Source organism: Mustela nigripes, chromosome 9, assembly GCF_022355385.1.
Source record: "Mustela nigripes isolate SB6536 chromosome 9, MUSNIG.SB6536, whole genome shotgun sequence".
In the NCBI taxonomy this organism is placed as follows: Eukaryota; Metazoa; Chordata; class Mammalia; order Carnivora; family Mustelidae; genus Mustela; species Mustela nigripes.
This window is the reverse complement of record NC_081565.1, coordinates 19,974,061-19,999,071: the sequence shown is the minus strand read 5'-3', so window position 1 is coordinate 19,999,071 and position 25,011 is coordinate 19,974,061. Positions and strand designations below refer to the sequence as shown.

The 25,011-nt window shown below is 50.0% G+C and overlaps 2 protein-coding genes across 5 annotated transcripts; both read right to left on the bottom strand.

Annotated features, from left to right (window-relative positions):
• Positions 1 to 2,117: 2,117 nt before the first annotated feature.
• On the bottom strand, positions 2,118 to 17,725 carry ALAD (aminolevulinate dehydratase). 4 transcript variants are annotated; one of them, XM_059411019.1, is made up of 13 exons: positions 17,617 to 17,696; positions 16,966 to 17,042; positions 11,590 to 11,778; positions 10,637 to 10,687; positions 10,073 to 10,169; positions 9,604 to 9,739; positions 9,419 to 9,502; positions 9,241 to 9,329; positions 8,909 to 8,964; positions 8,721 to 8,808; positions 8,549 to 8,635; positions 7,894 to 8,023; positions 2,118 to 7,289 (listed from the first exon to the last, which is right to left on the bottom strand). In XM_059411019.1, the coding sequence occupies exons 3-13, from the start codon at positions 11,700 to 11,702 to the stop codon at positions 7,228 to 7,230; spliced, it is 993 nt and encodes a 330-aa protein (XP_059267002.1). In that variant the 5' UTR covers positions 11,703 to 11,778; positions 16,966 to 17,042; positions 17,617 to 17,696; the 3' UTR covers positions 2,118 to 7,227. The 4 variants fall into 4 exon arrangements, with proteins under 4 accessions (XP_059267002.1, XP_059267001.1, XP_059267000.1 ...); XM_059411018.1 differs by having other exon boundaries at positions 17,002 to 17,042; XM_059411017.1 differs by lacking the exon at positions 16,966 to 17,042 and having other exon boundaries at positions 17,617 to 17,725.
• Positions 17,726 to 22,495: 4,770 nt separating this feature from the next.
• Positions 22,496 to 25,000, bottom strand: POLE3 (DNA polymerase epsilon 3, accessory subunit). The gene is made up of 4 exons (XM_059411014.1): positions 24,808 to 25,000; positions 24,620 to 24,705; positions 24,292 to 24,410; positions 22,496 to 24,016 (listed from the first exon to the last, which is right to left on the bottom strand). The coding sequence occupies exons 1-4, from the start codon at positions 24,871 to 24,873 to the stop codon at positions 23,844 to 23,846; spliced, it is 444 nt and encodes a 147-aa protein (XP_059266997.1). The 5' UTR covers positions 24,874 to 25,000; the 3' UTR covers positions 22,496 to 23,843.
• Between the last annotated feature and the right edge of the window lie 11 nt (positions 25,001 to 25,011).

Sequence of the window (25,011 nt, the reverse complement as noted above, 5' to 3'; positions counted from 1 at the left end):
ATGTATCATAGAGAAAAGTGCAAACAAGTTTACATATCCTTGAATTTTTACAAAGTGAACATACTCCTACAACCAGTAGTCCAACCAAGAAAAAGCATTTCTAGAACCCTAGAAACCTGGTCCACTGCTTGCTTTACCCCTACAAAGGGTAACCACCATCCTGACTTCTAATTACATAGTTTAACTTGTTTTTGAATGGATTATAAATGGAATAATACAGTATACACTCCTTTGCCTTGTTTTTTAAAAAAAGGTTTTAATTATTTTTCTATTTGAGAGAGAGAGAGACGGCCCTGTCTTGTTTTCTACTCAAATTTTATTTGTAAGATGTATTCATGGGGGCACCTGGGTGGCTCCGTCAGTTAAGTGTCTGCCTTTGTCTCGGGTTATGATCTTGAGGTCTTGGGATTGAGCCCTGCATTGGGCTCCCTGTTCCAAGGGGAGACTGCTTCTCCCTCTCCTCCCCACTCATGCTTTCTTTCGCTATTTCTGTCAAATAAATAGATAAATAAAATCTTAAAAAAAAAGATTTATCCATGTTGCTATGTGTACTTGTAGGTCATTCTACCTATAACATACCATTATATGAATATACCACATTTTATTGTGTTTGGTTTTTAGAATTTGCTTTATTAAAAAATTTTATTTCAGAGACAGAAAGAGGGAGAGAAAGAATGAGTAGGGGGAGGGGCAGAGGGAGAGAAAGAATCCTTAAACAGACTCCCTGCTGAGCAGGGAGCCCCACACAGACTTGATCCCAGAGATCATGACCCAAGCGGAAACCAAGATCCATTTAACTGACTAAGCCACCTAGGTGCCCCATATTGTGTGTGTGTGTGTTTTTTTAAAAGATTTATTTACTTGTGAGAGAGAAACAGAAGTGGGAGAAGCAGAGGAAGAGAGAATCCCAAGCAGACTACACATTGAGCCCGAAGCCTATGCTGGGCTTGATCCCACGACCCTGAGATCACGACCTAAACTGAAACCAAGAGTTGGATGCTCAACTGACTGTCCTACCCAGGTGCCCCGTGTGTGTGTGTTTAAAGTAAGCTCTACACCCAACATGGGACTTGAACTCATAACCTGAAAATCAAGAGTTGTGTGCTCTGCTAACTTAGCCAGCCAGGCTGCCCACCACCTTTTACCGTTGACGGGCATTTGGGTTATCCAGTTTTTGGTTATGGCGAGTTTCAGAAAACGTCGATAGGAACGTTCTTGGGTATGTGTGTCTTTGGGTGAACACAGGCACACATTTCTATTGGATGAATTCCTGCATGTGGAATCCCTGGGTCATGAACTACATGTATGTTCAACTTCAGTGGACAGGGCCAATTTTCTGAGGTGGTTGTGCCAGTAATGTCTGAGTTCCTGTTGCTACACATTCTCAACTGTTGGCATTGTCTCTTTTTAGAATTTCAGGCACTCTGATGGATGTATGGTGGTATCTCATTGTGCCCTTTTTTTTTTTTTTAATTTTATTTATTTATCAGAGAGAGAGAGGGGGAGAGAGCAAGCACAGGCAGACAGAATGGCAGGCAGAGGCAGAGGGAGAAGCAGGCTCCCTGCTGAGCAAGGAGCCCGATGTGGGACTCGATCCCAGGACGCTGGGATCATGACCTGAGCCGAAGGCAGCTGCTTAACCAACTGAGCCACCCAGGCGTCCCTCATTGTGCCCTTTTTAAAAAGATTTTATTTATTTATTTGACAGACAGAGATCACAAGTAGGCAGAGAGGCAGGCAGAGACAGGGAGCAGGCTCCCTGCTGAGCAGAGAGTCCAGTGGGGGGGCTCGATCCCAGGAACCTGAGATCATGACCTGAGCCGAAGGCAGAGGCTTAACCCACTGAGCCACCCAGTTGCCCCGCTTTTTTTTTTCTTTAAGATTTATTTATTTAGAGGGGGAGAGAGTGAGAAGGAGGGGTAGAGGGAGAGGGAAAATCTCAAGCAGACACCCTTCTGAGCATGGAGCCCAACCCAGGGCTCAACCTCTTGACCCTGAGATCACAACCTGAGCTGAAACCAAGTTGGACGTTGAACCCACTGTGCCACCCAGGGGCCCCTCATTGCGGTATTAATTTGAATTTCTGTTGACTAATGGAGACAATGACTTTTCATATATGCATTGGTCATGTTTTCATTTATTTTTATTTACACAAACAGCATGAATATACCCTTGTTAGATATATGACTATAAAAATGCATCTGAAGCTAAGATAACACATGAAAAGCTGAAGTCCCCTTAAAATTGATCCCTTCCCCGGGTTTGAGCACTGGGCATGGAGTTTAGAGACCTGAATTCCAGACTTGGTTTGTCATTGGCTTGTGTGAATTTGAACAAGTTCCCTTTCTGGGTCTGTCTCCCATCTTCACAATGAGTGTTGAGTGTTGAACTAGACCTCTCTGAAGACTTCTTTGATGTTCTGACCATTGTTTCTGTAGAGGTTACAAAACTTCACGTGGTGGGGAAGCCATTTGGCCCCATCTCCATCTTACCCTTTTCCCTTCGTAACTGAACCCCTGAGTTTAGCTGAGCCCATGGCTGCCCCCCTAGACTCTAGCTCCCAACACCCCATATACAACTAGGTGTGGCCATGTGACTAAGGTCAGACAAGAGCATATGGACAGAAGTGTTATGTGCAACTTCCAGGTTGTGACCTTATAAAGAAGCATCATGTCCTCCACTTGGCCACTCTCCTCTTTCTGCTGACTGAAGAGAGGAGCTAGTGGTGGGAACTGGACTTGCTATCTTTGACCACAAGATGGAAGCCAAGATGTGTTGAGGAGGACAGAACAAGGCAGGAACCAGGACCCAGCACACCATGTAGCTGACACGATCTGGACTGCTTGGAGAGAAACATTTCCACTTTAACTATCATTATTTTTGCTTATTATGACTACTGAATTTGAATCCTGACTAATACAGAGTAACTGGGGACTCACTTTAAATTGACCAGGTAGGGTTTTTGAGAAAGCAATGAGGAAGCCACAATCTTAGCAATAAAAAGGAGACTACCACACAGATTTGAGGGAAAGGCATTCCAGGAAAAGGGGACCTTGGAGACTCCACCAGACTTCTGTGTAACGAGGTAATGAAGCAGACCTGGTCAATTATGGTGCCGTATCTCACATGCCAAGGATTAACAGTGATTAAGAGGCTGGTCATGTGACATGAGCAGGGCCAATCAGAGACCTCCAGACATTTGTCATGATGACAGGAAATGATCTTTCTTTGGGATTCTAAGTCATAAAGATCATGTGGCTGTCAAGTGGCAAAAGCCATCTTAGAATAAAGCCAAGCTGAGACAAATATGTAAGAACTAGGAAGGGACACAGCCTCCATGACAGCCTATAGCCCTAGACCCCACCACACCTGACCTTGCTGAAGTCCAGTTATAAAGACAATCATTTCCTTTTTTTTTGCTACTCAACTGGATTTCTGCAACTTGCAAAATATGTGGAATGACAGAATATGGGGCATGGCAACTCACATGCCCTAATTCATGGAACCGGCAGAGTCCATGTGGGGTATGGGGCAGGTCAGGATTCCTCCTTTCCTAGTTGGGAAATTGGTAGTAAAGTGGTGGTTAAAATGCCTGTTTGTTGAGACCCTCAGCCGTATGCCCACCGAGGCTATAGTTTTAGGGGTCATAATAAAAAAGTGAGGTCGGTGGAACATAATGGCTATTTGTTGTGGCCTCCAGGAAGGTCCTATAAGACACAGACAAGCTACTGTCTAAGCAGGCACATCATAGGGAACTAGTCAAGTCTCACTGAGAGATCCTGAATGCTCCCCAGTGGTCTGTGATGCTTGGAATTCTGAGAACATGCCTTGCCAATTGCAGAAGCTGTGTCCTCTCTCTGCACAAGCATAAAAGTACCACTAGTGAGAAGAGGGCACGCAGCAAGAGACAGGGACTGAGAAGGAACAAGATCCCCCAGGACCGCCCACACCCTTTCAGCTTTCCTGCCTGGCCATTGTCTGTACACAAAACAAGGGGCTGGAACACTGACTGGCATCGCCAGTGACTAATCCGGACTCCAGAGGGCGCCACGTCACAATTCAGCCCTTGGTGTACCCCATTATAACAGCATCATGTTAGGTCCCTAATTTGGCAACGGTTTATTGGGAGATGGTATGGCACAGTGGTTAAGTGTAGAGGCCCTGAAGTTGAACTATGTGGGCTCAAATCCTAGCTCGGATGGCTCAGTGACAGGGTTCTGAACCCAATTCTGCCATAAACTAGTTGAGGGGCTTTAGGTGAGTCATACGCTCTCTAGATACAGCTCCCTCATTGCGGACCCAGGCTAAATTTAGGACTCCCACTCTACCCTCTCTTCCAAGCTTTCCCATCTAGGATATGTCCTACCAGCCACCAGGACTCAAGCCAAGTTCATCCTTCCCATCTAATCTACCTCCTCCCACCCTAAAGTCACCACTGGAGTCCAGGTTACACATTTTCCCATCTGCACTTCGCCAGTGCTGTCAAATGTTTTCATAAAATGCAAAACCAAAGCGAGTTGTTCCACTGCTTAAAATCCTTCAAATGGCTTTTCTCTTGGAATAAAATCTGGAAAGGCTCCCCATCTTCCATAAACATGGCTTTTTGAGTCCTGCCTGGTTTGGGCCTGCTCTCTCTCTCCCTTTCCAGTTCAGGCCATCTCTTCCTTCATGCTTCACTCTGCTGCAGCCACATCTGCTTTGTGTTCTTCCAGCTCACTCTAGAGAGTTCCCTCTGCCCGGAATGCTCTTAGCTTGGCTGCTCATCCCTCAGGTCAAGGCTTCAATGAGAGCCTCTCAGGGAAGCATTTTCTGATCCTTCAAACCCAGTCAGGTCCTGGTGACCTCCTTCACAGCACCTGTCATCCCGTCACTGTGACACAATCTGCCTCCTGGTTCTCCTCAGGGAGACTCCTCCTCAGCCCACTTAACGTTTACTTCTGGGGGTCTGGTCACATGCAGCTGTCTGCCTCCCGTGGGGTTTATACCTAAAGAGCAAGGTCTGTCTCCTGTCTCTATGCCTACAAGAACCAGGCTCCACATTACCTTGGCAATGATGAGTCTGGGATGGCCCTGAAGAATCTTCCCTTCCCCACTAACCAAAAATGAGCTCAGGGACCGGGGGACCGAAGGGCCAGGAGACAAGAAGCTAAGAAGCTAACATGACCAAACATTCTGGTCTGGTCAGAGCCCTGAGGCCCATCAGTGACTCATCTCCCATTAGTGTTGGGGCCTTCAGGTGGGAGTTACAGGCTCAGGCTCCTTGGAAGGTGAAGCTTTATTTATGCCTCTTCAAGCCCTGATTTTGACTGGCTACCTCCCCAAATGCTGAGGACAGGGTGAGATCAGGTCCCCAGTCAGCTGCAGCGCTGAGGAAGACAACAAGGAGTCAGAGGGGACTGGTCTCACTAGAGGAGCTCTGCTGGGGGTTAAGAATTCTACATTTTAAAATGCATTGTATGCTTAAGGTCGGACTTGAGCTTGCTTTGGCCCTAGATTTGGGATTTGTAACTCTGCAGGTGGGCCCTTTAGGTAGGGCCTTAACTTTTACTACTGGAGACATGATGTGAGTCTTGGAAGAAAGCACTCATCCAGGGGCTCAAGCCAGAAACCCATGAGGCCATCCTTGTTTCTTCCTGTTCCCTGGTTAACAGTTCAGGCAAAACTTGCTCATTCTGGCTCCAGAACATATCCTGAATACCTCTACTTCCTCCTCTCCCCACTGCCACCCCAGTCCAGGCCACTGTCGATGCTCTGTGGGGTCTCCAAGAGCCTCCCAACCAGTCTCTTTCTTGCTTACCCTTCCCTTTTTGCACAGCAGCAGAGCGTGAAAAAGTGGAACACACATAACTTCTAGTTAAGAATCCTGCAGATCGCTTTCTACCCAATGCCAAGTAAGACCGAGCTTCCTACAGGTAGGCCTGCAGAGCCTACCTTTCCAACCTCCAGTCCTATCACCCCCTCTGCTTCCTCACCCCGCTCCCAGAAGCTCTGCCAAGCTCCTCCCACCACAGGACCTTTGCACAGTTTGTGTAATTCTTGTGGCTTCTTCTGCCTTTCCCTCTGCTCTCTGGAAGGATCCTTTCTTGTCCCTCAACCTCAGGGAGGGGTTCTGGACCACCCTCTCAAGAGACACCCTTGGTTGGTTATTCTGTCAAGCCCCTTTCTTTCCCTCAAAGCACGAATTACAATTTGTAATTGCTTTGTTTTCTTATTGTCATCTGTCTCCTGTTCTCCCTGCAGTGATTCCACACAGAGAGACAGGCTAAGATCCATCCTGCTATAGCCCAGTACCCAGCACTGTGTCGAGGCACCAAGCAGATGTTGTCAAAAATTCTCTTCAACAGAAAAGCCTTTCTGGGGGCATCTGGGTGGCTCAGTGGGTTAAGCTTCGGCTCGGGTCATGATCTCAGGGTGCTGGGATCGAGTCCCGCATCGGGCTCTCTGCTCAGCAGGGAGCCTGCTTCCTCCTCTCTCTCTCTGCCTGCCTCTCTGCCTACTTGTGATCTCTCTCTGTCAAATAAATAGATAAAATCTTAAAAAAAAAAAAAAAAAAAAGAAAAGCCTTTCTGGCTTCTAGTTCTCCAACAGTCAGGAACTCTCTCTCTACTTGCTTCTCAATTTTGATCCTCAGGCAACGTTTGTGCTCATTAACAAGTTAAGTCTTCTTTGGGTCTATGGCTGAGAACAGAACAGGAGAGCTCAGGTAGCCTGCCAACATGGGCCTGTGTGGGAATCACCTTCCAGTGGAATTGAGGCACATCTCAACTCTAAACCTGGAGATGTCATTCTAGGCCTCTGTCCCGGTGCCCAGCTCTGGTGCCAGAGGCCTCGGGGTTTCTGGAGCTTTTTATGATACAAGATGTCACTTGCCCTCCTATACCCCTAATGCTCCAAGCCCCTCTGTGAGGCCCCACCAAGCCTGAGCCCTTACCTCCTGGTGGCTTTCAAGCTGAGGCCACACCAAGAGGAGGAGCTGGGGTAATGGAGGTGAGCCTCGGGGCTGAGCCAGGGGAGGGATGGGGAAGGCTGGGGGAGCCCGGGAGGCTCGCGTGGTGAGAGGGCGCAGGCTGACAGAAAGCCCCCAGGGCTGCTGGGCGCTGGCCAGCACGTGAGTAGGAAGAGGGTGTGAGGGCACAGTTCTAAAGCAGCATTTACTTTGGTTTTCACTTCTCCAATGCCCCGGGACCTTTGAAAAGTTCTAGCTATTGGTCTTGTGCACGGCCGCCATCACTCTTCCTTCAGCCACTGCAACAGCTGAGGCGTGTAGTAAGTGATGATGATGTCGGCACCTGTGGGGGGGACAGAAGCAGGAAGCGGGGAGGGGCCGGGCATCAGCTCTGGGCACACCTTCAGGGAGTCCAGGGCCAAGGAGGGGGCAGGCGGCTACCACGAAGAGGCACAGCCCGCGGGTGTCACAATGTTAAGGCTGAGCCTGCGTGCTGTGTGACCCTAGGCAGGTCATTCTCTCTTGCTGGGCCTCAGTTTGCCAATGTATAAAACACAGAGTGGGAGGAATGAGTACGTTGTAAGGGCCCTTCCCGTGCCACCCACACGCCAACACCACCGGCTCCTGTCTGTGGAGTGATGAGCATAGGCCTGTGACCCATATCATCGCCCGCAGTTCTCCAGACAACCCGCCTCGGCTATTTGGTCCCCGGTTTGCAGACAAGGACACTGAGTGCACGCAGCTGGCTTGGCTACGGTCTCAACACCAAAAAAGTCACCCGAGGGCTCTGTTTTCTTCACTGCTGCTGCACGTTTGCTCCTGCAGCTCCACGGCCCCTCCTGGTATTTCCAGGCACAAGACTCCAGGCTGTCTCATGACTTTATTTCCCCACAAAGTGCCCATCAGCCCCATGCGCAGGTCAGAAAACCCCGGCCCAGCCTGTTTACCTGCGCGGCGGAAGGCGGTCATGGCCTCCAGAACAGCAGCCTTGAGATCAAACGCCCCGGCCCGGGCTCCGTGCCACAGCATGGCGAACTCTCCGGAAACGTGGTACACGGCAAGAGGGAGCTCAGGGTGCTGCCGAAAAGCAGGGTGGGTGGACAGGTGGAACCTCCCAGAGTGACCCTTCCGCCTTGCCCAACCTGTGAGCATCTGGAGCCCCGAGCTCAGTGTCACTACGGTTGGCAGCCAGGCCCAGCCTTTTTTTTTTTTCTTTTTAAGATTTATTTATTTTAGAGAGGGGTGGGGGCAGAGGGAGAGAGAGAATCCCAAGCAGACTCCCCGCTGAATGCAAAGCCTGATGCTCCATCCACTATCTTGAGACCATGACCCGAGCCAACACCAAGAGTCAGATGCTCAACCGACTGAGTCCCCCAGGCGCTCCAGGCCTCCCCACTCTTGAACTGGGAAAGCCCAGTGGTTCAAAGGCTCTGGCCAGCCCTGGGGCAGATGCCCATAGTGGTTCCTGGGCAGGGATGCGGTGGTAGGATTCCTGCTCAGGAACCCAGACAGTCTGTGGTCTCTGAGTCTGAGACCCCAGAGCCTGTGGACAAACTCACTCCTCTCCCTGGGCCCCGGCTTCTCTCTGCTCTGCCTGCTCACCTTGTCCTTCACCTCCCGCACGATGTCCAGGTAGGGCATTCCTGGCTTCACCATGAGCATGTCGGCTCCTTCCCGTACGTCCCGGGCCTAAGGGTTGAAATACTGTGTAGGGAGTGCCCAGGAGGCAAGATGGGAATGGCCCAGCCAGTGGGCTCAAGCTCTGGTCACTCACCACTGCTCGGAGGGCCAGGCCTCGTGCTCCCGGCGGCAGCTGGTAGCAGCGGCGGTCTCCAAAAGCTGGGCTAGACTGAGCCGCGTCCCTGGGAAGAGGAGGCATCAGCGAGTGGGCGGGGGTGGGGGTCCAGCTTTGGGCGAATGGGTGAGGGGTTTGAAAGCAGGCCCCTGCCAATCCCCACTCACCGGAAAGGTCCGTAGAAACAGGATGCAAATTTGGCACTATAGCTCATCACTGATACCTACGGGGAGACAACGGGGGTCAAGGTTCAGACATCCCAGGGTGGAGAGACAGGGAGAGGAAGGTTGTACGCTGGGAAGCAGAATGCCTGTGGTCTAGTCCCATTAAAGCTCTGGGCCTTGATTTTCCCATGTGAGATGCAGAAGCTGGGATGGATCTCAAAGACCCCATCCAGGGCTGTTTTCACTTCCATGACTCTAGGCAGGTGTAGGGTCAGGGATGGTCCGGACTCTCTCTGTGCCTTCCCCCCACCCCTCGCCACACTCCCCACCCCTACCCTGTTGCCAAGTCCATGGGCCATCAGGGCCTCCTTGATGGCTTCCACGCGTCCGTCCATCATGTCCGAAGGGGCGACCACCTGACATCCTGAGGGGTAGAGGGTGGTCTTCAGAACCCCGGGAGCCTGCTATCCACTCTGACCCGGAGTTCCTCCTCTCTGCCCAAGGCTCACTCACCTGCCTTGGCGTAGGCCAGGGCCACTTCTGCCAGCCGCTGGCGGCTCTCCTCTGCCTGGAATGCCCCATTCTTGCTCAGCAGCCCTGCAGGACAGACAGCTGGCTTTGGGGGAGCATCTCAGTCCCTGGCCCATCCACCCCGGAGGAGGACTAGGAGGGGTGGGAGGTGCAGGGAGGGAGCTCACCACAGTGGCCATGAGAGGTGTAGGGGCACAAGCAGACATCGCAGGCCACCAGGAGGCTGGGGAAGGTCTTGCGCAACAGGCGGATGGCTTCGATCGCCGGAGAGTCCTCAGAGTCGGCTGCAGAACCCCGCTCATCCTAGTGGCAGGGGAAGGACAAAGAGGTACGTCTGCTATGTGAGGCCTTAGAAAAGCAGGAACCAGACCAGGGAGACCAGCTCCCTACACGAGGACATAGTAAGGACTGTCCCCATTTTGCACAGGGCACTTGACCTGTCCAGTCAGGGTGTCACACCCCTACTTAGCTTTCTGTCCCTATGCGGGTGCTGTCATCAGGCAGGGGCCATGTCCCCTCATCCTCGCCCCAGGGCTAGCACAAGGCTGTAATGAGGGCACTGTCTGTACGTGAGCTCAGCTCACCCTCACCCGGCCCTCCCTGTCCTCCCCTCAAACTCTGCTTCTGATTCTCCACCTTGGGGACCCTGCTAGGGACTCCAAAGACCAGGACGCAGCGCAGGCCCTCTTCCACCAGGGGCTTCAGCATCTCTTCCAGCCGGTTCACCCCATACCTGTGTGGAGGGGGAGCAGAGGGGCTGAAATGAGCACGTGGCAGGCAAGGCTCCCCGCACCTCACCACCCCCCACGCTGTTAAGAGCCAAGTTGCACATGGCACCAGGAGAGCTCAAGTCTCACAGTACAGAGAGGGGTGGGAATGCACCCACCAAACAGATGGGAAAACCGAGGCCCCTAGAAGCAGAGCTATGGAACTCAGCTGTGGAAGACTCTTACTGAACTCCCACTGGCAGCTCAGCTCTCCTTTGCAAGGGACTCGGCTATGACATCTCTGGTGATGAATGGGTAGCTCATTCGTTTATGTGGCTGTCTCTTCTAACTCGGGCCCTGAGAAAACTCTTTTCTCTACGGAGCTCAAGTGAGGTTCTCCAGATCTTCTACCTCTTGGGTCTGCTTCCTGGCACCTCCAGCTGGGAACTCTCTCCCTCCTTCCTCCCCTGGCCCTCCCCACCACGTCTCCTACCTGGCCACTCCTGGGAGGCTGTCGATGGGCTGTACATCATCAGGAACGTCCCTGCAAGAGCGGGGGGGTGGGGGTGGGCTATGGATTAGGAGCCGTGGGAAGGGCCAGTGGTGAGGGCGTGACTGGGAGGGATGGCTGGGGAGATGGGAAGGTGGATGGAGGGAGGAGGTTGGGGTCCAGTGTCTGGTTCCCTGCCTGGCCAAGCCCAGGGCCTGAAATAATAGGAACAACAAGAGTGACAGTGACAACAGAGGCAACGGGACAAAAAGAACACTAATCATATGAAGGAGTCCAGTGGCTATGGACTTGGGGTTCTGAAGTCAGAAGGTCCTCTTTGCCTGCGATCCCAGCCACTTGCTGGTTGGGTGACCTTGGCCCAGTTGTACCATCTCTTTGAGCCTCAGGCCCTTCATTTGTCTTTGGATGGGTTTGTTCATTCATTCAACGAACGCTGAGTGCTTATGATACACAGGTACTATTTACTCTCTGGAGACACAAAGTGAACAAAATGGACACAAATCCCTGCCCTCGTGGAGAGGACAGTCTAGGGGACACTATCCATACTTTCTTCCCATGACAACTGTCAGGACTGGAAGAGATAATCCATGTACGCTGCTTAGCACAGTACTCGGTATACAGCAAGCGCTCAGTGTCAGCCACTGCTATGATGAATAATCACGACTGCCACTGCGGACACGTACATAGCTCTTTGCAATCTACAGAACGTCTTCTCAGCTTCTGTCTTCTCGCAAAAGCTCAGGATGGCAGGCCAGGGTTAAAATCCTTATTTTCCAAATGGGAAGACTTGAGCTCTTTTCAAGGTTTGTTTGGTTCTGAAGACTGTTGTCCTGAACTCTCTCTCTCTCTCTCTCTCTCTCTCACACACACACATACACACACACACACACACACCCCTGGCAGATCAGAGGCCTGGACCATTCCTGGGGACTCACGTGACAAAGATGGGGTAGATGAGATTGGAGGCACTGAGGGGTGTGGCGGCTGCCTGCCAGGCGCGAAGCAGTGGGTGGAAGTAGCCGCTGTGCAGAACTGATTGGGGCTGCATGGTGGCGGACAGGGGCAACGTGGAGGCAGGCTGCTGGGCACTGTGGGCTCCTGGGGCGTCGGCTGCACGCTCAGCTCTGAGGTGGGAGGGCAGAGAGCAACAAGAAGCATGTCAGACACGGCCCCTGTCCCCAGGAGATGGTCCCATACCCTGCCTGTGCTCCTCCCAACTCTTGTCTCCACCGTTCTCTGGCCTGCGCTGGCCAATCCCTGCTGGTCTGTGATAAGGTTAAGTACAGGAAGGGACATAGGCCCCTCTGGAAACTTTCTTAGCTATCAGAATCAAATAATCTAAGATTTTAGCTTGTATATTTTATGGTTTCTTTTTCTAAAATGACATTTCTCTAGCAATTCAATACATTTTATTTATTTATTTTTTAAAAAAGATTTCATTTATTTACTTGACAGAAAGATCACAAGTAGACAGAGAGGGAGGCAGAGAAAGAAGAGGAAACAGGCTCCCCACTGAGCAGAGAGTCTGATATGGGGCTTGATCCCAGGACCCTGAGATCATGACCAGGGCTGAAGGCAGATGATTAACCCACTGAGCCATGCAGGCGCCCCAATACATTTTTTTTTTTTAAGATTTTATTTATTTGACAGAGAGAGAGCCAGTGAGAGCAAAAACACAAGCAGGAGGAGTGGGAGAGGGAGAAGCAGGCTTCCTGCTGAGCAGGGAGCCCAATGTGGGGCTAGATCCCAGGACCTTGAGCCAAAGGTAGATGCTTAACTGACTGCGTCACCCAGGCACCCCTAACACAATTTTTAAAAAATATTCTATCAAAAAAAAAAAAAATCAATCTGTGATGGGTTAGAAATTAGTATGAGAAGCTGACACTTGAACTTTGTTCATTCCATGAAAAAATGTCTATGTGCTTGGCAGGAATTTTAGATAAGGAGCAAGAGAAAAATCGCCAGTAATTCTATCTCTAGAGAAAAAGGTAATTCTACCTCTAGAGAAAAGCACCGTTAACACCTGGTACAGAGACTTCTTGTACCGCACAACACACACTAAGAGGATTAAATAGCAAGGGCCTGACAGACATGGACAGACAGACAGACAGACCCCCTAGAGGGGGACCACAGGCAGCCCTTTTTTCCAGTCTGAGTGCCCCCTGCCGCTCCCCAAGCACCAGCCACACTTGGCCACTCTCTGGATCGCCCCCACTCCCCGGTTCGCACCCCTCCACCCTTTATCCAAAAGGTTCGTGCTCTCCGCACCACCTCCTCACCCCTAACTCCTATCTGGTGGCCCCCTTCCCTCTCCTGCTGAAGCTTCTCGTGCCCAGATCATAATCTCTCTTACATAACAGCTCTCTGTGGTGCAGCGTTGGTGGTATAGTGGTGAGCATAGCTGCCTTCCATAACAGCTCTCTGTGGATACATTTCAGCTCATTCCAGGAGACAGAGCTTCTGCAGGGCATGGTCCGCGGTAAGCTCATTCCTGGACTCCCCTGCCCCCCAACCCCGCCTGCGGGGTAAATATTTAACTACATGAAGTACAAGACAGTGCACCCTAAGTGCCAAACAAGCGAATGTAAGACAGAAGGAAGCTGGGGCGTGCACGTGTTTCTTGAGCACCTACTGCGTGCCAGGCCCTGCCAGGCACCCGTGCACGTGAGTTCGAAGCCCTACATGCCCGGGCAGGTAGGGCTGCTGGAGGCTGTCTCAGACAGGAGCTGCCCCAAGTGAACCATGAGTCCCAAGGCAAGTTTGGAGGTTGGAAGAAGCTTGTTGGATGAAGGCCGGGTGTGGGAGGGGTGGCTTCAACTTTGTTTCTCAGATGAGCAGGTTCGGCTTGGCAGAGGAAAAGGGGAGAGTGTTCGCTCAGGAAGGGAAGAAAGGGGCCAAGGTGGGGAAGGGGAAACGGGCCGTGGGCTACTGTGAGGACTGAGGAGGCAAAGGTGATGTGTATACCAGGGAGGGAGGGGACAAGAGGAGGCCAGACTTGAGGACAGTGAAGATGAGGAGGGGGTGGGGGAGTGGCCTGCTCAGAGCCTGGCTTTAGGCAGATAATTTTTGCAGGCAGAGCAGAGCTGAGCCAAGGAGCAGAGACACTCGAACAGGAGTGGGGAGGGGAGGAAAGGGAAGGGCCATCGTAAGGCAGCCAAGAGGCAGTCTCTTGGGGCAGAGGCTCTGAGCTTGTGTGACCCAGAGGGCAATGGAGACAGAGACAAGGCAGGAAGAGGGTGGTTGGGAGCTGAGCTTCTGGAGGTGCCTGGGGGAGATACCCAGTAGCCAAGTAGTGGGGAGAAGGAGCCACCGGTGTCTCCTTGTATGAATGGGACCTCAAGGCAAGGACTTTTTCGAGGTTACACTTAGTGAATTAAGAGGCTAAAACAGCAGGCCTGTGAGCCTGATGTGTCATCTCCCAGGCAGGGAGTGGGGAATGGGGGTCCCCTAGCACACTGATAAGGCCTTTCTCTCCAGTCTCTCGGGCCCCTTTAGTGCCCTCCCAAGCAGCTCAGGGGCCCACTTTTATCCATCCTCCTCCTTGGCAGGGTTGGTGTTATCAGGAGCCACACAGGGACCCACCCTCCTACCACACCCCCCTCCTGGCGCCAGCCGCATCATCTGACACAGAGGCAAGTCAGGTCTCCCCAAAGGTGTCCAACCCCCAGATGAGCATTCAGTCATCTGGGAGACAGAAAGTCCTGAGTGCCCATTTTGTGCAAGGTTGGTGGTCGGGGTCTGCTAGGGGTTAGCTCAGCTCAGAGAGGTTATGTCCCTTGCCCAAGACCACACAGTTGGTGAGCAAACGAGCCTGAAATTGAATCTGTTCTAGACAATGAGTACAGGGTCTTATCTACCATACCCCATAATCCTGATGAAGACTTGGTTCCACAAGCATCTCTCTACGTCTATTATCCGCCTTGTGGGTGGGAGAGATGGAGAATACACGAGAGGAAAATATACTGTGACGTTATGTGCTGGGTACTGGACTAGGTACTTTTAGATTTTATTAATTAATTAATTTTATTTACTTATGTGACAGATCACAAGTAGGCAGAGAGAGAGGAAGGGAAGCAGGCTCCCTGCTGAGCAAAGAGCCCAATGTGGGGCTTGATCCCAGGACCCTGAAATCATGACCTGAGCGGAAGGCAGAGGCTTAACCCACTGAGCCACCCAGATGCCCCAGGACTAGATACTTTTATATATATTATCTCATTTCACTGCAGAGACTGTTCCAACTTTCAGTGATAAGTAAATGGAGGCTCTGAGAGGTTAAGTGACTTGCTCCATGTCATTCTGGAGAGTCAAGTTGGATTTTGAACCTGCCTCTGATTCACTTCCCGGAGAACAACCTCTATAGCAGGACCCTGGCTTCTGGAATTCAAAGCTACATTCTAGTGGCCTCAGCTCCCCATCTGTTTTAGAAGGCTGGGCAAGCACAGGCCTCCTGCTTATCAGAAGCAGCAGAGCAGGGCTGCCTAGGAGCTCTGCAGCCCCAATTTTACCATGGGGAACGGAGGGGGGCAAGGGAGAAGGGTGAGAGTGAGAAGGAGGCTTGACTAGGGCAATTCTACTTGCATCTGTTTAGTTTTAGGGTTTAGGGAGAGATCTGCTTTGAGAAACGGGTGTCAGTGCTGAGAAAAAATTTAAAACGTTGAAAATCACCAATCCTGTTCATCTCTTAGATTCTCAAGTGGAAAATGAGGTGCAGAGAGGCAACAGGACTTGTTTGACACTGAGCAGTCAGTCAGGTGCAGAGCTGGCCTTGACCATGAGTCTCCTGCCTTCTAGTCCAGTGCCCTGTCACCTCAACCACACACAGTCATTTTGTTACAACAGGCACTTAATAAATAAAATAAATAAAACGGTCCCCGAGCCAGAGCTACCTGTTTGCAGAGCCAAATCCATGCCAAGGCTCTGCTCTGCAAACAGTCCCTCAAGACTGGGAGATTTCCACACACTTGGGTTTGGGGGGCATTTCTTCCAAGTTAAGGGAGCCTCCAAGCCACAATCCTGTGACACCTCACTGAAGACAGCAGCAAGTCACCATGAGATCCAGCACCTGTGCTCACCCACATGAGAACAGGTTAGCTTAGCTGGAAGGCAGGACAGGGCGGTGCAGAAAGAACCTTATTTAGGGGTCACACAATCCCACGTCTTTTCTGTGCTGTGTGACTTTGGGCAAGGCTGCTGGCCTTTCAGAATCTTTATTTCATAATCTATAAAATGGGAATGATACTATCAACTTGCAAAGCTGTGGAAATCAGATTAGAGATAGGAGGTACGTGCCTGGCATCAGGGAGCAGCCCAGTGAACATGTAGCTACTTTTATCACAAGGAGCAGAAGGGAGCTGGAAATATCACCCCCTACCCCAAGTCCACACAGCTGTGCCTTCTGCTCCACTCCCAGGAGGGAGAACTTTCACTCAAACCTGGTCACCGCAGGGTCTTCCCAGATATCTCAGGTGGTGTCCCTGTCTTCCAGCAGCTTCTGTGGTGAGAACTAATCTGGACAGATGCAGAGGCAGAGGGGTGGACTAGATGCTATCTATGGGAGGGCCTGTGTCTCCAGGGGTCAAGCATGGCTTCCTGAGAAAGGAAGGTTTGCAGACTGATTATGAAGGTATCTCCTTCCTTAGAAGGCAACTTCCCCAATCTGGGAGTAACTATGTTGGGCCCCAAGAGCTGCCACTGTGGGAAGGAGGGTTAGAAGGAGCTGCAAGGCCTGAATGACACCCCCACCACCACTATCATGCTGTGCTCTGCTGAGGATTTCAGAGGCTGTGCTCTTGGTGCAGACGGCTGGGAGCTGCTGCCAGCTCTGGCAGTCCCGGCTGCTAGCTGGGGAGGAGGCAGTCAGGAGGGCCACCTGTGGTGGAAGGTGACCAAGGCTGAGAAATCCAAAGCCCCAGAAGGGCCCAGGATAGCAGCTGTCAGGCAGTTCTGAAAGGGGACCAACTAACTCCCTGTTTATTCAACCCGCATTTCCTGAATCGCTACCCATTGGTCTGCCCCAATGCTAGATACAGGGGTTAAAGAGAAGCATGAGACCCAGGCCTTGACCTAGGGCTTTGAAGAGCCCAACCTTTTCTGGGTTTAGCCATCTGGAGCTATAGGGAGAATCTGCCAGTTCCAGACTCCTAGAACATCTTGGCTAAATGGATCCTTAAAGCTTGTTGATTACATCATTGAAATTGATGGTGAAACTGGTCTCAGAGAAAGGCAAACACTAGCTCAAGATCAGGCAAGAGGTCAGCGGCAGATCTGGGGCTAGAATCGGGGTCTTCAGAAGCCCAGTTCTCAGTACACACCTTGATACTTCAAGTAGATTTCAAAGCTGTGCTTACCAGCAGAGGTGGGCTTGTGGAGAACTCTGGCTGAAAGGGGGCTGGGGGAGGAAGGAAATAGAATGTTGACTCTGGACTTGGCTGCAACTGGCAGCCTGATGGCTAAGTATAGGTTTTGGACTCTGCAGACGTGTGTTCAAATCCTGATTCTGTCACTTTCTAGCTGAGCGATCTCAGTTTCTGCACCTGGTAAATGGCGATTTGAACGGACCGCAAGGTCTGCTGTAGACTTAATGGGCCAATGGATGTGACCTATGTTTAAGTCTAGCACAAAGCGTCTGTTACTGCCTTCACTTCCCTCCCCTGTCCTTCGAGGCACTTTGGGCTCTGTACTGATGGAGAATGCCCTAGGCGTCTCCAAGGGAATGGACCCCAGAGAGGGGAGGCAAAGCCCAGAGGCGAGCCCCCAAACGTACAGCTACGCGGGGACCCCAATCCCGACTGCAGCAGGGCAATCTAAGACTCCAAACGGGGGCTCCACAAGGACTCTGTCCCCGGCTGCACCGCCGGCGCTTCAGGCGCCCACGGCACGTTGGGACCTGGGGACAAGAGACTCTTGGTGCCACAGTCCCCTCCTCCAAGTCCGCCATCTCCCCGAGTCCGCTCCCCACTCACCTGGTTCCTCAAGGGCTCCCAGTTGCTGCTCCCGCCACCACCGTAGTGCGTTCTACTCTCCCGGGGCCCACGTGGGGGCGGGGCGGCTCACCCGGAAACAGCTCCCCCCCCTTGCAGCCCGCCCCGACCAGCGTGCAAGCCACACCCCCTGCGAGCACTTTGCCTGCGGGCTGGTCAACTCGGGCCGCGGCTCCGCCCACGCCCCCTCGAGGCCTGGCCAATCGGGTGTGCGGAAGGGCGGGCGGGTCCGCGCCCAGCCCCTCTAGGGGCCAGAACTTGAACGGCGGAAGGCCCACCGGAGCCCACGTTGGGGCGCAGGGGCGGTGCGGGCGGGGTCCCTGTGAGTCCGGCTCCGAAGCGATTACACTCTTTGGCGTCCTCCTCTTCCCAGCCTAGCGCATACTTGGCGGTGGTTAATTGTTGAAAGAATAATCGGGTGTCAAGGACATTAAAACAACACCTTAATACCTAACACAATAGCTAAGTTCATTTTTGCAGACTGAGTATTTTAAAGCTGTTGAGTTCAGCACCAGGCTGCCTTCCAGGTTTTCAGAGAAAATTAATTCCAGAGTAATTACTCAGGGCCAGCTCTGTGCCATGGATTGAGAGATGTGATGTGAAAGACTCCGGAAAAGCTCTTGAGTCTGATAGGGGCATCAATTTGACTAAAGGTCTGTGCGGGGGTTTGGTCAGAGTCTGTGCAGGGGCCGGAGGGAACTGGTGAGGCTTTTGGGGCTTGGGTGACCTAGTAGTATTGGGAGGGTGAAGTAGGGGTGTAGATCCGTACCCTAGCCGAGGAATGCCTTTATAAAGATGCATCAGGGATTGGAGAAAAACTGACTCTGACTTGCTGAAGAGGCCAGTGGGCTGGTTATTACACTTCCTCTAAGATTTTATTTCTCAAAATTGGTACTCCAAACCTGTTTTATACCTCTTTATATTTCAAGTTAAAGCGGCAGAAAGGCTTAATGCGTGCTAGGGAAATATGACCTGTGTAATTTCCAGCTACTAGAGTTCTGATCTGTGGTCAAATAAGGGAAATGGTGGAAATGAAGTCATATTTTTTGTGCATTTGAGTCAGGGACAGTACCATGCGTTTTACATTCACTTATTTAATTTTGATGACAATGTTACTATCCTCATTTTACAGACTGGGAATACAGTCTCCAGGGAGATTAAATAATTTGCCCCATGTCACACTGGACTTCCTCTGCAATGCCTGCTAGTAGGTTCCTTCAACTCATAGGGGTAGTTTGGATTCCCTGCTCATTTCTTTTATGACACCTGTTCCATCTGAGTTTAACTAAGCGTAATTAGGACCATCTACCTCAAAGAACCCAAAAAGAGTGAAAAATTTAAGAATGCTGCTATTTGGTGTAATCTGTTTTTCATATGTTTCTCTTATTCTTGGCAGAAAGACCTGTTTCCATTCTCTACCCGACCCCAAGTTGTTGAAAACAATTTTACCTTCGTCTCTCAGTCTTATCCACAAAAAGTATTGTGAATGCAACAATATGAACAAATCTTAAACATTATGTTAGGCAAAAGGAGTCAGACACAAGAATACATATTGTATGATTTCGTTTATATGAAATACAAACCAGGCAAAATTTACTTGTGCTGTTGGAAGTTAGGATAGCGATTACTATTGGGGAAGACAGGCAGTGCCCAGATGGGAGGCCACAGGGGCTTATTAGGGTGCTGGTCATGCTGTTTATTGATCTGAGTGTGAGTTACATGGATGCCTGTGCAAATTCATCAAGCTCTACATTTATCTGCACCATTTGGTATTTATACTTTAATAAGAAGTGAAAAACAAAACAAAATAACCCACAAAATTTAAAAAACCTACTGAACTATTGTGAATGCTTCCCAGGTAGGTATAGGGCATTGTGCTAAATGCTTTGAAGTGTATAAAAATAGAGATGAGGGGTTGCCAGGGGCTAGAGGGAGGAAAGCATGGGGAATAAGTGCTTGACAGGTACAGGGTTTTATTTTGGGGTGATGAAAATGTTTTGGAACTAGATAGAAGTAGTGGTTGTACAACATTGTGAATGTGCTAAATGCCCTGAATTGGTGATTTAAAAATGGTTAATTTTATGTTCTGTGAATATCATCTCTATTAAAAGATCAAATTGGGGGGTGCTTGGGTGGCTCATTCAGTTGGGCAGTTGACTCTTGGTTTCTGCTCATGTCATGATCTTAGGGCTGGCGTCGGGCTCCACACTCAACAGGGTGTCTGTTGGCGATTCTCTCTCTTCCTCTCCTTCTGCCCCTCCTCTTGCTCATTTGTTTGCACTCTCAAAAAAAAGATTATATTTTTTTGAAATAGATTGCGACAGATTTTGACACAGGTTACACCAAACTGCAGCATTCTTAAATTTTTCACTCTTTTGGGACTTAAAAAAAAAAAAGTTTCATTTACTTATTAGAGAGAATGAGAGAGAGAGAGAGCAGGAGAAGGGAGAGGGTGGAAGGAGAAGCAGACTCCTTGTGACGCGGGACTAGATCCTGGAACTCCAGGATTATGACCTGAGCCAAAGGCAGTTGCCCAACCAACTGAGACACCCAGGGGCCCTCAGATAAATTAAAATCTTCTTCTTCTTCTTCTTCTTTAAATTTTACTTATTTATTTGGCAGGCAGAGAGAGAGGAGGAAGCAAGTTCCCCGCTGAGCAAAGAACCCAATGTGGGGCTCGATCCCAGGACCCTGGGATCATGACCCAAGCCAAAGGCAGAGGCTTTAACCCACTGAGCCACCCAGGCGCCTCCAGATAAATTAAAATCTTAAAACAACAACAACAACAACAACAACAACAACCCTGATTTAAAAGAAAAGATAAAATCAGCTCACTGAATGCAACGTAGTATTCTGGAATGGCTCCTGGAACAAAAAAGCGTGTTAGCAGAAAACCTGGTGAAATACAAATGTTTGGTATTTGGTGGTTTTTTTTTTCTCAGTTTTGACTAATGTACTGTGGTTACGTTAAGACATCAACATTAGGGAAAGCTAGGTGAATTGCACGGGAACTCTCTGCAATCTGCAACTTTTTTGAAAACTAAAATCGTTCCAAAGTAAAAAGTTCATTAAAGAAAAAAATGAGAAGCAAGGCCTAGTGCCACTAGAACAGGATCCTGGCTTTCATAAGTTAGTGGTAAGATCTTGAGCAAGTCACTTCTCCCTGATGAGCCTCAGTCTCTCATCAGCAAGAATAGGATTACGCTCCAAAAGTAATTTCTTTTTAAGAAGATTTTATTTATTCATTTGAGTGAGTGAGAAGGAGTACATGTGCACAATTTGGGGGAGTGGCAGAGGGAGGGGAAGAAGCAGACTCCCCACCAAGTGGGGAACCCCATACAGGGCTGGATCCCAGGACACTGAGATCATGATCTAAGCCGAAGTTGGGTGCTTAACCAACTGAGCCACCCAGGTGCCCCAGTTAATTTTTTTTTTTTTTTTTTTTTGCTAAGTAATCTTTATACCCAACATGGGGCTCAAACTTACATCAAGATCAAGAGTTGCATGCTTTGCTGAACCAGTCAGATGCCCCTGCAAACATAATTTTGCATGGGTGAAAATGGTAACCTTCCCACTCTCCGAATTCAGATCAGAATCTCTAGGCCTGAAGGGCTGTGGCTTATAAAAGATGGTATTTTTGCCTTAACCTAGTAGGCAACCTTCAAAACTTCAGATACCACTATAGGAAAGATAAAGGTATGCTTGGGAAAGACTGGTTGATAACCTCAGATTCTTCCCAGTTTTTGTTTGTTTTTACCACCTCAAGGTCAAGACTCACAGTTTTCACCAACTTAACCAGCCGGGCACCTCCTAAATTTTGTAGTTTTTTTTTTTTTTTTTTTAAAGATTTTATGTATTTATTTGACAGAAAGAAATCACAAGTAGGCAGAGAGAGAGAGAGGGAAGCAGGCCCCCCGCTGAGCAGAGAGCCCGATGTGGGACTCGATCCCAGGACCCTGAGATCATGACCTGAGCCAAAGGCAGCGGCTTAACTCACTGAGCCACCCAGGCGCCCCTAAATTTTATAGTTTTAAGTCGTACTTCCCACTCTCAGGAAACCTGATTTTCTGAGGTAGACAAAGTTTGGGAAGATGTAAAGCCATATGGAGGGAGAGTTCTTTTGGGATTCATTGACAGGAAGCTTACAATGAAGTAGAAACAGACTGGAGTAGGTGAGAAGGCAAGCCTCCTGAGACAGGTTTTGCATACCGGGTCTAAGTATGGATTTAATGGGAAGCAGTGAGGGACTAGAATATAGCAAAGTTCCGGGAAGATCTGCGTGGCAAATGGTACACAGGGGAAGCTGGGGCAAGCAGAGATGTAGTAGGAAACAGTTCAAAGGAAGCCAGAGGAGTTGAGATGGGACTTGAGAGCTTAGCTGAGTGGTGCTTATGGGAATGAAGAATGGATGTTTCTGTTGTGGAGAAGGGAAAAGCCACCAGATCTAATGACTACTGGGGTTGCAACTGTATGAAATGTTATTTATAAATTCATGATTTGAAAAAGCTTTGTAGATTAGAGGTAATACAGCATTGTAGTTGACATCATGAAGGTAAAGGTAGTTCTCCTTGATAGGATTTCAGAGTTCATACCTGAAAGCATTTAGAACAGTTCAGACACATAGTAGGTACTCAATAAACGTTGAGTCATAGAGCAACTAGTAACGCAACAGAGTGCCCAGCAGAGCCATGGAAAGCTCTTGCTGTGTGTGAAGAGCGGCATCTGCTGGTCATCCAAGGCAACGCGGATCCTATATTTCCAAAGATCTGGCCCAGTCCACATTCTGAAAACTATACACAGGGATGATCAGTGCATCCTCCCCAGACGCCTACCATAAACAAGCAGGATGAAACAGGAGTCATTACTTTTAACAAGAATGTTCTTTATTTGTACAAAGCATAATTTTCCTCAACATCTTCACTCATTTGTCAACAAAGTTTTGACTGTATTCATTTAACAAATTAACAGTGTCAAACTACACACATTTGACTACCTGTCACCCTCCAAGCGCTCAACTTAGAGACAAACAAAAAAGTGCTCGGAGCACCAAATATCAAGAGAAAGAAAAAAAACAACTAGAAGAAAGGTCAACAGAGTCACTTCAGAAGCAGTTAAACAGGATGGTTTTTTTGCGGTGAGCATTAGATTCCTGAGCACCATCAGATTTCTGCACTTTGGGATGTTAAGCAGTTTATCAAAGTTCCTGGGTTGGCAGACGTGAGAAACAGAGGGAGAGAGAAAGTGGGAACTGGGAACAGAGGAGAGGCATAAGAGAGACAGGAAAGGAGAAGCACAGAGGGAGAAAGTTGTGCCTAGAAGAAATAAAGTTTGAAATTTGTCATGAATTGGAAGAATGAAAAACGAGAGCCACAAGCCTGGGAAATGGACTACAAGAGAAAGTCTGGAATTTTATACCTTCCAGGAGGTGACCATAAATCCTAAAGTCATACAGTGGTAGGCAGTGAGGTGCACCTAAGACTAAGCCATCTTTTGTTTTGTTTTGTTTTGTGGTAAAAGTAAGATATTGGCACACTTGCTTGACTAATTCCGTTCTACACGGCTGATTTAAAAGCATATGTGCCCAGAGCACGGCCACCCCAGCAGGTCAAATGCCTATCAGGCAAGATAGAGGAGCTCTGAGCCAAGTGGGTCTGGAGAAATAAAAATTCAATTAATATTCCTGTCAAGTGAAGAGACAACAGATTTCATTCTTCTCCTGTAACCTTTTAGTAGTTTCCTAAAGCTAAACACATTCTGACCACTTTAATAAGCCAGTATTGCCAAATCTTGTACAATCAAAACAGGCTGAGCATGCTCAAAGCCCCAACTTTTTGAGCTTTCACTACCTCCATGATCTGGGACACAGAAGGCGGCATGGAAGTCGTTACTCCTTTTTGGGGGGACGTTAGGAAGGGAACTGGGGATCAAAAACCGCCTAACCACAAGTAAACAAAAGAGATCAAACTGACTAATCAAATTAGCCATTCAGAATCCCTCTTGCCAAAAGTCATTACCTTCAGACGGATTCGGCAAAATGGGATTCCACTACTCTGATGGAAGCGCTGGTTTTGATAATTTTAGTCAGTTTTTATTTTGATCTTCTCAGGCTTTTCTGGCTGAGATTACTCTTCCCAGCGGGGAAAAGCTTCTCACAAACGTACCACATTTCCGGGTGGTACCATCCAAGGTGCCACAGTCTTCCCGTCCCATTAGTTGTCCACTTCCTCCTCTTCATTCTGTTCCTCTTCTTCCAGCCTTTCCTCGTCTTCCTCGTTGTCCTCATCCCTGCTCTTGTCTTGCTCTTCTGCATCTGTTTTCTTGTCTTTGTCCTTCTTCTTTTGCTCTGAAGCTTCCTTTTTGCCTTTCTGCTCTCTCCTGTATGCTGCGAGGAGGAAGGTGGGGGTGAGGAGGCAGGGCCGAACCCGACCGACCACAGCAGCTAACGCCACCGAAAGGCTGGGGCAGAGAAGGGGCACGTAACCTGCTCAGCATCACAGATCAGATCTGAGGCGGCACCACCTGAACGGATCCTGAGTCACATGCAGTCCTGGCTTCCTGTTCTTACAGGGACGCAAGCTGAGCAGACTCAGGGCCAGGTGAGCAGGTCACAAAGGATGGACATCTTTTACTCGGCTCTACAAAGGAAAGGGTCATTACCTTCCAGAGCTTCTTTCAACGGGGTAACGAACCGCTGGAACTCCATCTCTTCCATGGCCGAGAGCACGTCACTGGCATTCAGGGTCTTGCGTTTCCCTTTCATCGCGAAGTTGTTGGCGCTGAAAAAAAAAAAAAAAGATGGAAGGCCGTCGGGGGCCTGTCAGACCCACTCTTGTCCGGTAAGGGGTGGGAAGCGGGCACCAGAGAACCCTCCGCACTGAGGTAGAGCACAACTGTTGGGGTGTGAGGGATTCCAGGCCAGGGGGGTCTCTGCGGCTCCCTTCTGCCCCCGGCCCAGCTAAGCTCTGGCTCACTCAGCCCGCCTCACCAGGAAGTGGCGTACAGCACGAAGACGCTGGCGGCGCGGGAGATGGCGCTGCGGGCCTCCTTGGAAATGTTGACACCGTCCGGGAGCTGGGAAAAGAGCATGGGTGAGTAAAGCTACCAGCCCAAGACCTGCTTCCCCAGCAGCCCGCCCGGCCGCCCCTGGCCCATCCGCCAGCCAGAGCTGCCCACCGCTTCCTTGATGATCCTCGTGATGACGGCATTGGGCAGGTTTAGGTCCTCGGGCCTCTCCGCCATTGCCGACGGCGCCGAGGCCCGCGCCTCCGTCTCAAGCCGCTTCCTCAGGCCGCCACGGCGTCCGGACTTCCCGCGTCGCCACAGTCTGATCCAAACCGGCTTCCGTCCCGCCCCACGTCGCCCCCACTATGTCCCATA

Coding starts and splice junctions, on each gene's coding strand:
- ALAD (XM_059411015.1), bottom strand. CDS start 13,087: ATGTATCCACAGAGAGCTGTTATGGAAGGCAGCTATGCTCACCACTAT. Junction 8,636..8,720: donor GCCTGGCCCTCCGAGCAGTG/GTGAGTGACCAG, acceptor TTCAACCCTTAG/GCCCGGGACGTACGGGAAGG. Junction 8,024..8,548: donor TGCGGGAGGTGAAGGACAAG/GTGAGCAGGCAG, acceptor GCTTTTCGGCAG/CACCCTGAGCTCCCTCTTGC.
- POLE3 (XM_059411014.1), bottom strand. CDS start 24,873: ATGGCGGAGAGGCCCGAGGACCTAAACCTGCCCAATGCCGTCATCACG. Junction 24,411..24,619: donor GTGCTGTACGCCACTTCCTG/GTGAGGCGGGCT, acceptor TTTTTTTTTCAG/CGCCAACAACTTCGCGATGA. Junction 24,017..24,291: donor GTTGAAAGAAGCTCTGGAAG/GTAATGACCCTT, acceptor TCCTCCTCGCAG/CATACAGGAGAGAGCAGAAA.